Below are 12924 nucleotides of genomic sequence, written 5' to 3'. Positions count from 1 at the left end.
ATAGAAGCAAAACTAGAATTAGACTGTTTTTCTCCTTGTATTAGGATATACAAAAGGATTTTGAGCTGAAAATGCCTTCTCCATTCCTCTAATCTAAACTTCTGACAAACCATATAAGACAAAAGAGTAAGTATGCTAAGGAATAGATTGTGTAGAATTTTATACATTTATATAATTAAAAAGCTAAAAGCTAATATAGAACAAAGTCAACATAAACAGAACACAAAAATTTAATGCGTAACGGTACACTGTTTTCAACATTTAAAGAAATAGCAAAACAGGTACAAATAAATTTACTTTGCTTTATTTTAATTTTTGTTATACATATTAGTTCTCTACATATAAAGAAGCAATGCTAAGAATTTTTAAATGACACCTCCTCAAGTCAGTGAACAAGAACACTCCAAATCTGTTCCTTTTCCACTTCAAGGGACTTCCATGTAGCCAGTTATTTAAATCAAGAAAGACTTTCTGACATTTGAGCTAGGTGAAGAATTGGTCATGAAGAAATTCAAGGAAGACAACAGAAGGAAGAATATAAGGAAAAGTAGTGATGCTAGAAAGCACAGAAAATCTGAGTTGCTACATTTGGCTACAACAACTAAATATAAAATCAACCTTACTAGTTTATCAAAAAGAACATTAAAAATATCTAATTACTTTTTCATACATCATATACTTAGCCCTTAAATGTAACATACTTGTTTTCTGATGGTGGTGATTGACAGACCTACAGAGAGAGAGAGAGAGAGCGAGAGAGAGAGAGAGTGTGAGTGTGTGTGTGTGTGTGTGTATTAGTGAGAAATTACAAGAAGAGAACGAACAAAAGAGGATTTCACTTATTCATTCAACATGTTTTGTTTCTTGGTTTTGTGTATGTGTGTGTATGTGTGTTGGTACTGTGGCTCACACCTCTACCACCTGAACCACTCTACCTGCCCTTTTTGTTTGGGTAGTTTTGAGATATGGTCTCACTTCTGTTGCCTGGGCAGGCCTAAACTGAGATCCTACTGATCTCTGCTTCCTAAGTAGCTACAATTTACAGGCATGAGCCACCAGCACCTGGCTCAACATGTTTTTATAAAACGTTCCTAAATGTTCATTAGCACTCTGATGGGTATCACAGAAAAATAAAAAGAAAACTAAACTCCTGGAAAGAAGGACTTAAGTCTTAAATAAGAAAGACAAAAGATAGCAAAAATGCAAGACAAGAAAGCATTTTAAAAACACTGAAACCGGGTGCTGGTGGCTCATGTCTGTAATCCTACCTACCGAGGAGGTGAAGAACAGGAGGACTGCAATTTGAAGTCAGCCTGGGCAAAATAGCTCAGGAGAGACCCTATCTCAAAAATACACATCACACACACAAAAAAAAGGCTGGTGGGAGTGGCTCAATATGTAGGCCCTGAGTTCAAACCCCAGTACCATAAAAACAAACAAACAAAAAAACAAAACACTGAAGCAGAAGCCTAGAAGCCTAGTGCAGACCTTAAAAGAAACTGATAATTGGCAGATAACAGGGAAAAAGATGTGGGAAAGCATACACAACTGCAAATGTGTATAACCAAGTAGGCAGAAACAGATGGTTAGGGAGAGAGTAGGGACTTAAATACCAGCTGACAAAGCTGAAGGTTTTTTCTACTGACCAATGGTCTCATCCTTGGCTGACATTAATTCTAGGTAACTCTAAATGCACAGACAAAACTGAAAGTCACTGTATGCACATGATAGAATAAATGAAGGCTTTTAAATAGGAAAGAACATATTAAAACTTACTTTAGGAGTATCCTTTCATTGCCACAATCAGAAAATAGAAAAAGGGGGAGGTGCCCCAAATAATGTATACACATGTAAGTAAATGTAAAAATGATAAAATGAAATTAAAAAAGAAAAATGATTTAAAATACACAAGTGGGCCTGGTGGAATGGCTCAAGTGGTAGAGCGCCTGCCTAGCAAGCATAAGGCCCCAAGTTCAAATTCAACTACTACCAAAAGAATAAAATAAATAAAACCCACAAGAGTGAAATACAAGCACTGTGACAAAACTCTATTTCTCAATATTGTCTTCATTTTAAGATACCATAGACTACAAAGCACTGATGAGCAATAAAAACTGAATAAACCCATTTTGTTTTTCTAATTTAGCATCCATTCATTAAAGGATGGCTTTGCAGGGTCCTTTACTCGTCAAAAACTACCTCTCCTTATAAGTCAAGCAAAACTTCAATTAAGATTTGTTATAATTAAAAGATTTATTAAGTTTCATACGATTAGCAATTGTCAGATATGGTTTACAGAATGGAAAAGAAAAAAAAGTCTCAAAGGACATTTTTTTAATAACTCACCTAGATTCACTTTTTCTCCTTACAGTTTCTAAAAACAATGTTGAGAAACTCTTTTTAGCTTGTGGTTGAATTTCATATTCCAAATATGGTATTGTTTTCTGAGATGTTTCTGATGGTTTCCTCTCTTGTTGTCCTTCTAATATTTTATCCTCTATTTCGACGTTTTTCAAAATATCTTTACCTTCAAAGGTTAACCTGAAAGTTTAAGAGGAAGGCAAGCTAAATGATTCCATAAGGTTTGTTGAGTGATGAGTCTTGCTACTTCCCTGAGAGTGACAGTACAGATTACTTACAAAATTCTGCAGTGGGGGAGAAGGAAAGGGCAGGAAATGAAATATAATGGAGAGGTGAACTTGTTCAAAGCACAATGTATACTTGTACGGAACTATCACAATGAAATACCCTTGTATTATTAATGCATGCTACTATAAATAAAATAAAATTTTAAAAAATTGTGCTGGGCCCTACAATGGTTAAACGGTACACAAGGAAATTTGTAGATTAGAGTACAGGTTTTTGGAGCATTCTCAGAGCACTGTGGCAGACTATACTTTAAATAGCAAACTCTTAGAATATACTTAATTCCTTCACTACAGGAATTTACTAGACAGAAGTTACACTCATTACAGCAGTCTCCAATAACAAAGATCTTAAATAATCTTTGCTTCTTGAAGGCAAAAAGGAAAGCTCAAAAAAATGGAATGAGGTTTATATGTCATTTGTACTTTGCTACCCTAGAAATGAATAATATGCAGGAAGTGAAAAATGTTTAAGAAGTTACAGAGGGGATTCCAAGATGGCGGCTACAGGGAGGAAGCAGAAAGCGTGCCTCCTACAGTGAAATCTTGGAGAAACGCTGGAGACACACCTTGCAGGCAAGGCCACTGAGAAGAGGCAAAACTTTGACCCCTCCACACCTCCAGCCTGCACAGAAAATCTCCACTTTATGTTGAATGGAGAAACCAGGAGGGCCCCCGGGCCGCCAGTCACCCGCGCCCAGACGGCTTGGGAAGATGTGGACAAGGTGAGCTAAGTGGTACGCGGTACTTCCACAGACAACCCTGGGCCAGATCAGACCCCCACCCCCTGGACAGACCGACCCCCACCCGGGGTTCTCATCCTTGGCTGACATTAATTCTAGGTAACTCTAAATACACAGACAAAACTGAAAGTCACTATATGCACATGATAGAATAAATGAAGGCTTTTAAATAGGAAAGAACATATTAAAACTTACTTTAGGAGTATCCTTTCATTGCCACAATCAGAAAATAGAAAAAGGGGGAGGTGCCCCAAATAATGTATACACATGTAAGTAAATGTAAAAATGATAAAATGAAATTAAAAAAGAAAATGATTTAAAATACACAAGTGGGCCTGGTGGAATGGGAAACCATATCAGCACTGTATAAAACCAAAGTGAAACAGAGAACACAATTAATAAACAGATAAATAAACTCAGGACAAAAATAGACAACATTAAAGAGGAAACAGCCCAGGATATGGAAAACCTCAGAAAAAAGAACCAAACAGAATTGTAAAACAAAACGGAAGGCCAATCCAGCAGAATAGAACAAACAGAAGACAGAATATCAGAACGCAGAGGTGAAATAGTAATTAAAGGAAAAACCGAAGAACTATTAATTAAACAACTCAATACCTGTGAAAAGAAAATGCAAGAACTCACTGACTCCATCAAAAGACCAAACTTGAGAATCATGGGCATCGAAGTAGGAGAAGAGGGGCAAGCAAAGGGAATGTGTAATACATTCAACAAAACAGTAACATGAAATTTCCCAAATCTAGAGAAAGATATTCCCAAACAGATGCAAGAGGCCTCCAGGACACCAAACACACCAGATCAAAAAAGAACTACACCACGACATATCATCATTAAAACAGCAAGTACAGAAACTAGGGAAAGAATATTGAAAGCTGTAAGACAGAAAAAACAAATAACATATAAAGGTAAACCCATCAAAATCACAGCAGACTTCTCAACAGAAACATTAAAAGCAAGAAGAGCGTGGGGTGAGATCTTCCGGACACGGAATGAAAATAACTTCAACCCCAGCAAAACTGGGGTTTTTCTACCCAGCAAAAATATCATTCAAAATAGATAGAGCAATAAAAGTCTTCCATGATAAGTAGAAACTAAAACAATATGTGACCACAAACCCACCACTACAAAAGATTCTTCAAGGGATTCTGCACACAGAAAGTGAAACCCAACATAACCATGAAAAGGCAGGCAGCACCAAACCACAGGATAAGAAAAAGCAAGACAGTAGAGAGTAACATCAAGTTAGGTACACACAATCAAACCTTCAAACAACTAAGACAACTAAATGGCAGGAATCACCACATACCTATCGGTACTAACGCTTAATGTTAACGGACTTAATTCACCCATCAAAAGGCACCACATGATGAAATGCATTAAAAACAAAGTTCGAACAATTTGTTGCTTATAGGAGACCCATCTCACTGACAGAAATAAGCATAGGCTTAGGATGAAAGGCTGGAAGAAGATTTACCAAGCCAATGGCCCCAGAAAACAGACAGGAGTAGCAATACTTATCTCTGACAAAGTAGACTTCAAACCTACATTGATCAAATGAGATAAAGAAGGACATTCCATCCTAATAAAAGGGGAAATCGACCAAAAGGAAATAATAATTATCAACCTATATGCACCCAATGTCAACACACCCAATTATATCAAACATACCCTGAAAGACCTAAAAGCATATGTTAACTCCAACACAGTGGTTGTGGGAGACTTGAGCACCCCATTATCATTAATATAGGTCATCCAAACAAAAAATCAATAAAGAAATCCAAGATCTAAAATATACAATAGATCAAATGAACCTACTTGATGTCTACAGAACATTTCATCCAACTTCTACACAATATACATTCTTCTCAGCAGCCCATGGAACCTTCTCCAAAATACATCATATCTTAGGGCACAAAGCAAGCCTCAGCAAATATAAGAAAATAGAAATTATATTGTGCATACTACCTGATCACAATGCAATAAAACTAGAACTCAACAACAAAAGTAAAGAGAAAAAACTTGCAAACAGCTGAAAACTAAATAACTCATTACTTAATGAACAATGGGTCATTGATGAAATAAAACAGGAAATTAAAAAGTTCCTAGAAGTCAATGAAAATGAAAACACAACTACCGGAACCTATGAGATACAGCAAAGGCAGTCCTGAGAGGAAAGTTTATAGCCATGAGTGCATATATTAAAAAGACTGAAAGGTCCCAAATCAATGACCTAATGATACATCTCAAACTCCTAGAAAAACAAGAACAAGCAAATCCCAAAATAGAAGGAGAGAAATAATAAGAGCTGAAATCAACGAAATAGAAACCAAAAAAACCATACAGAGTTAATGAAACAAAAAATTGGTTCTTTGAAAAAATAAACAAGATTGATGGACCCCTGGCAAACCTGACTAAAATGAGGAGAGAAAAAACCCAAATTAGTAGAATTAGGAATGCAAAAGGAGAGATAACAAACACCATGGAAGTCCAGGAAATCATCAGAGACTACTTTGAGAACCTATATTCAAATAAATTCGAAAATCTTAAAGAAACGGACAGATTTCTAGATACATATGATCATCCAAAACTGAACCAAGAGGAAATTAATCACCTAACAGATCTACAACACAAAATGAAATTGAAGCAGTGATCAAGAGTCTCCCCAAAAAGAAAAGTCCAGGACCTGATGGATTCTCTGCTGAATTCTATCAGACCTTTAAAGAAGAACTGATACCAACCCTCCTTAAACTGTTGCACGAAATAGAAAGGGAAGGAAAACTGCCTAACACATTTTAGGGAGCCAGTATTACACTTATCCCAAAACCAGGCAAAGACACCTCCAAAAAGGAGAACTATAGGCCAATCTCCTTAATGAACATTGATGCAAAAATCCTCAACAAAATAATGGCAAACTGAATTCAGCAACACATCAAAAAGATTATTCACACGACCAAGTAGGCTTCATCCCAGGAATGCAGAAGTGGTTCAACATACGAAAATCAATAAACATAATAAACCACATTAACAGAAGCAAAGACAAAAACCACTTGATCATCTCAATAGATGCAGAAAAAGCCTTTGATTAGATCCAACACCATTTCATGATAAGAGCTCTAAGAAAACTAAAATAGAAGGAAAGTACCTCAACGTTATAAAAGCTATATATGACAAACCTACAGCCAGCATTATACTTAACGGAGAAAAACTGAAACCATTCCCTCTAAAGTCAGGAACCAGACAAGGTTGCCCACTATCTCCACTCCTACTCAACATAGTACTGGAATTCCTAGCCAGAGCAATTAGGCAAGAAGAAGGAATAAAAGGAATACAAATAGGTAAAGAAACTGTCAAAATATCCCTATTTGCAGACAACATGATCCTATACCTTAAAGACCCAAAAAACACTACTCAGAAGCTTCTAGACATCATCAATAGCTACAAGGTAGCAGGATATAAAATGAACATAGAAAAATCATTAGCATTTCTATACACTAATAATGAAGAAACCAAAAAACAATATATGAAAACAATTCCATTTTCAATAGCCTCAAAAAAAATCAAATACCTAGGTGTAAACCTAACGAAAGATGTGAACAACCTCCACAAGGAAAACTATAAACTTCTGAAGAAAGAGATTGAGGAAGACTATAGAAAGTGGAGAGATCACCCATGCTCATCGATTAGTAGAATCAACATAGTAAAAATGTCTATACTCCCACAAGTAATCTACATGTTTAATGCAATTCTCATCAAAATTCCAATGACATTCATTAAAGAGATTGAAAAATCTACCGTGAAATTTATATGGAAACACAAGAGGCCACGAATAGCCAAGGCAATACTCAGTCAAAACAACAATGCTGGACCTATCACGATACCTGACTTCAAACTATATTACAAAGCAATAACAATAAAAATAGCATGGTACTGGCACAAAAACAGACATGAAGACCAGTGGAACAGAATAGAGGACCCGGATATGAAACCACACAACTATAACCAACTTTTCTTTGACAAAGTCACAAAAAATATATGATGAAGAAAAAGCAGCCTCTTCAACAAGCATTGCTGGGAAAACTGGTTAGCAGTCTGCAAAAAACTGAAACTAGACCCATGTATGTCACCCTATACCAATATTATATCAAAATGGATCAAGGATCTTAATATCAGGCAACAAACTCTAATGTTGATACAGGAAAGAGTAGAAAATACTCTGGAGTAGTAGGTATAGGTAAGAACTTTCTCAACGGAACGCCAGCAGCACAACAACTAAGAAATAGCATAGATAAATGGGACCTCATAAAGCTAAAAAGCTTCTGTTCATCAAAAGAAATGGTCTCTAAACTGAAGAGAACACCCACAGAGTGGGAGAAAATATTTGCCAGCTACACATCAGACAAAGGACTGATAACCAGAATATATAGGGAACTTAAAAAACTAAATTCTCCCAAAACTAAAACCAATAAAGAAATGGGCAAGTGAACTAAACAGAACTTTCTCAAAAGAAGAAATTCAAATGGCCAAAAAACACATGAAAAAATGCTCACCATCTCTAGCAATAAAGCAAATGCAAATTAAAACCACACTAAGATTCCACCTCACCCCTGTTAGAATAGCCAGCATTAGCAACACCAGGAACAACAGGTGTTGGCGAGGATGCGGGGGGAAAAAGGAACCCTCTTACACTTTTGGTGGGAATGTAAACTAGTACAACAACTCTGGAAAAAAATTTGGAGGCTACTTAAAAAGCTAAACATTGATCTACCATTTGATCCAGCAATACCACTCTTGGGGATATACCCAAAAGAATGTGACACAGGTTACTCCAGAGGCACCTGCACACCCATGTTTATTGCAGCACTATTCACAATAGCCAAGTTATGGAAACAGCTAAGATGTCCCACTACTGACGAATGGATCAAGAAAATGTGGTATCTATACACAATGGAATTTTATGCAGCCATGAAGAAGCAGAAAATGTTATCATTCGCCAGTAAATGGATGGAATTGTAGAACATCAATCATTCTGAGTGAGGTTAGCCTGGCCCAAAGACCAAAAATCATATGTTCTCCCTCATATGCAGACATTAGATCAAGGGCAAACACAACAAGGGGATTGGACTTTGAGCACATGATAAAAGAGAGAGCATACAAGGGAGGTTTGAGGACAGGTAAGTCACCTAAAAAATTAGCTAGCATTTGTTGCCCTCAACGCAGAGAAACTAAAGCAGATATCTTAAAAGCAACTGAGGCCAACAAGAAAAGGGGACCAGGAACTATAGAAAAGTTTAGATCAAAAAGAATTAACCTAGAAGGTAACACACACGCACAGGAAATTAATGTGAGTCAACTCCCTGTATAGCTATCCTTATCTCAACCAGCAAAAACACTTGTTCCTTCCTATTATTGCTTATACTCTCTCTTCAACAAAATTAGAGATAAGGGCAAAATAGTTTCTGCCGGGTATCAAGGGGGTAGGGGGGCTGGGGGGAGCGGAGTGGGTGGTAAGGGAGGGGGTGAGGGCAGGGGGGAGAAATGACCGAAGCATTGTATGTTCATTATCAATAATAAAACAATAAAAATTAAAAAAAAAAAGAAGTTACAGAAAACTTACTATAACAAAGAAAACACGTTTTTCTAGACTGTAGAAAAGTTAACCTCCAAACTTCTCTGAAGTACACTTTAAAGCCTCCCATGCTAATTAAAAACTGGTAATATTAAAAAACATATTGCTTTTCTCATAACATGCTAATAATTCCTTAATACTTGTTACAAAATTACATTAAGAAACTAAATTACCACTTCTAACATAAAAGGTGAAAAATTTAAAGCAGGATTACTGTTTAAATAAAAAGTTACCTTTTTTTGGTTTTAAGAGATATCTCTGTACTTGAAGACAGCATATTTAATGAGTTTCCAATCATGTACGTTTCTCTCTTTTGTTCAGCAGAAGGGATGGCACTTTGGGAAGCAGATGTTTTTGCATCCAAATTAACAGCAGGCGAGCCAACAGATAAGTAAAATTCATCTTTAGTTTTATCTTGACCATGTAGTTTTTTACTTGACATGTTTTTCGGGTCAGGGGTACTTTTAGAACCAGCATCAGTTGCCAAAATTTTCTGAACTTCATGAACCTGAACTAGAAGAAAATTATATGCAGACACTTGTCAATTAAAAATAATGTTAAGTCAAAGGGTTTTTTTTCTTAAATTAGCATTAATTAGACATAATTTCCAGAAGACTTACAGGCAGTAAGTTAGAATCAAAATCAAAGAAATTTAAAAGTTCTAATTTATCAAATCAATGAACTAACTGAAACACACAGTCTATGCTCTCTAAAGTTTTGAAGAGATAGAAATCCTCAAATACAGAAACTCCACAAGTTTACTGACAAAGTGAATATGTACATATGTGAATAAAACTATACACAGCTAAAATAATGAAGAAACTAGAGAAATCATGAGATTTTTCTATATTTAGGCTAAGAGCTGGTAAGCTAAGGTGGCTAGATGAGTATAATACACACATGTTCATGCACATAGCTATATATAACAGAGATACGTGAGTATACACAGATGTAAGTATATATGTGCATGTATAATAGAACATATACTTATGTAGATATACATTCTCTTAACCATCAATTTTCAAATATGAAAGAAAAAGAATGAATAGAAAATATTCATACTGCTTCATATACTTAAAAAGCAAAGACCAAAATGGACTTTGAGTTTTGAAATAAGATGGTATTTCCTTGCTTCTTCTACTAAGTTAAACTAAATTCCTTAGAAATTATTCCTTAGTAAACAATAAGAAGGCTCTAAAAGATGGGAGGAAGAAGTAGAAGAACTGTCGTTCCTTAACAACAATTGTGCTATCTCTTCCTCTCCTATACATTCCTGGTCTGGGCACCTGAGAGGCTGCGACCCAAAACCAACAATAGGCAAAAAGGAAAAGGGGTTCAAATTCTCTGAATAATGTGACAGAACAGAAACTTAGTATAAAACTCCACTCCTCACCCTAAAACATGAGCCACAGGGCACTCTGTTCTGCCTGCAGTGGCAGAGCAGCAAAGCCTGGGACCATCGTAGGGAAAACAGCAGAGAAGGAAAGCCCAAGACCAAATGGGTCCTCACTCCAACAATCATGGATGGCAAGAAGTATGACCCACAGGAAGCTGCAGAGCAGTAAAACTTCTGTGCTTCCCAATCCCTGCTTCATATCCCAATCTACTGGCAATATTGTCGCCTTAAGCTGTATCCCATCCCTACTTCACAACCAGGGTACCAACAGATAGTATAAGCTGAGATAAGGAGAGCATAAGAGCCCGGTATGCCCCTGTGCTCCACCACATAATATAAGAACACCCAGCCCCAGCTTCTGACTGCAATCCTACACGAATTAACAAGGATATGAGGAAGCCCAAGAAAGCACCCTCTCCCTACCCCAGGGAGCAATGACAGAAACTGAGTTAGAATCCTAGCAGCATCTGAAAATGAAGACCGGAGTATCACCGTTAGGAATAAGACCCTAAACATTAGGACAAGTCAACTATGTGTTAGCCCTAACAATCTAAATTGAACCAAGAATTTCCTAACCTAGTAACCAAATTGACTGAGATACAGACAAAATGATTCAGCAAGACTATAATTCCAGCACTCTGAAGATGGAGGTAGAAGAATCACAAGTTCAAGGCCAGTCTGGGGTACCTAGCAAGAACATGCCTCAAAAAGAAACCAAAAAAGGTCCATTGTACCCAAAAAACAGTAAAAACATATAATCTGAACAACAAAATATAGCCAATGTACACAAATAGACAAGATGAATCAGATGTTGGAATTATTTAACAAGATTTTAAAGCAGAGATGATAAAAATGCTACAAATTCTTATAGAACAATGAAATGACAGAAATTTTCAAAGAAACAGGAATTTTAAGAACGAGTTTTTTAAAATTTTATCCATTTTTATAGATGTTTGGTGATAGCTAAACATTTTTTGATTTATAATTCTCTAATGACATGATGCTGAACAAATCCAAACTATAATGAGATAATACTTCACACCCATTAGGAAAGCTATTGTTCCAAAAACAAGAGCAACAACAAACCCAGAAAATAACAACTATGTTGTAAAGAGATTAGAACCTTTGAATATAAAATGTTCCAAGGAAAACTATATGATGGACCCTTAAAAAGTTAAAAATTTACTTGACAATAGTATGCAAGTTGAGAACTAAAGAGTTTTTCTGGTTACCCTATCTGCTTAATAAATAACTCCATAACTTGGCTGCACAAAATAACCACTTGCTATATTTATGGAATCAATGTGCCATGAATTTGGCAGGGGATAGCAGGTATGGATCGTCTCTGGCCCAGAGGCCTATTTCTCTCCATATGGACTGCCTTGGGCCTCTTAATAGCATGATGTATGTAATTTAAGGACAAATGGGGTTATGGGAAGAGGAAGCAGGGAAAGAGGAAGGGAGGGATGAGAGGAGAGAATAGGGATAAGGATAGGCATAGAGACAGAAGCAGGGGAATAGAGAGCAAAATTAATGTCAAGTAAGCAAAGGAGAGTCACATAGCCTTTTTGGAAATCACAAAGTATTATATATTCAGTATTCGGTATGTCAGAAAAGGAAATAATTCCCAACTTATTTTATGAGGCAAATAGAACCTTTATACAAAAAAAAAAATATTAAGCCCAGCATTTTAAAAAAGAAAAACTGTAAGTCAATATCTCTCACAAACTTAAGTGCAAAAATCCTCAACAAAATTTCAGTAAATCACATCCAACAAAATTTAAACATTGCTGACAACTACACCCAACATCAACTTTATATTTTTCAAGTGTTCATGAATTATTCTGAAAGACAAGTCAGTACTGAGTCCCAGAGAACCCAATAAAACAAACAAATCTTCACAAATTTAAAAATATGAAAATCACAAGGGAGGCAGGGAAAGATAGCCAATTAGAAGCTTCATCTGTTAGACTCCATGAATGAGAAGAGTCAGGTTAACAAAGGAGAGACTATATTCTGAAGAGAGAAAAGAAGAGCATTGGGAATCATGACAGGACAGTTGAAAAGCAAGGAGAAACAGAAAGGCAACAGAGGAAAAGGTAGAAAACAAACTATAGCTACAACCTTGGTGGGGCAGGGTAACAAGCTACAACAGTAAGGTAAGCAAGGACAGACTGACATGCCTAGTAGCAGGATAAATAACCCAGAAACACAAAGCAGGGAAAAAAAGACAGATGCTACCTTGAGAGGAGGCCTATTGTTTGAGACTGAGTTACTCTATGGATGTGAAAACAAAGAACCACCATGACTTAAGAGAGCCTGAAGACACCCTACCACACTGCCTGGGAGTCTACAATGAGAGGGATCCTAGAGAGGAGAAGGGTCTGATGTGGACTCACGGAGAAGTGCAAGCAACAGAGAGCTCAGGCAGTGACAGACACAGTAATCAGGGCTCCCCCCTTTCTGGCAAAGACAGAACTTCACTGCATAGAG

The 12924-nt window shown here is 36.6% G+C and overlaps 1 protein-coding gene across 2 annotated transcripts in view; it reads right to left on the bottom strand.

Annotated features, from left to right (window-relative positions):
• Positions 1 to 12924, bottom strand: part of Cenpc (centromere protein C) — a 64957-nt gene that overhangs the window by 33568 nt on the left and 18465 nt on the right. For both annotated transcript variants that reach the window (XM_074042098.1, XM_074042099.1), the window contains exons 6-7: positions 9269 to 9548; positions 2347 to 2541 (exon numbers count right to left, since the gene is read on the bottom strand). In XM_074042098.1, coding sequence (XP_073898199.1) covers positions 2347 to 2541; positions 9269 to 9548 — 475 coding nt within the window. The remainder of the gene's footprint in view (positions 1 to 2346; positions 2542 to 9268; positions 9549 to 12924) is intronic.

Source organism: Castor canadensis, chromosome 9 (assembly GCF_047511655.1).
Source record: "Castor canadensis chromosome 9, mCasCan1.hap1v2, whole genome shotgun sequence".
Lineage (NCBI taxonomy): Eukaryota > Metazoa > Chordata > Mammalia > Rodentia > Castoridae > Castor > Castor canadensis.
This window is presented reverse-complemented; position numbering and strand designations above follow the sequence as displayed.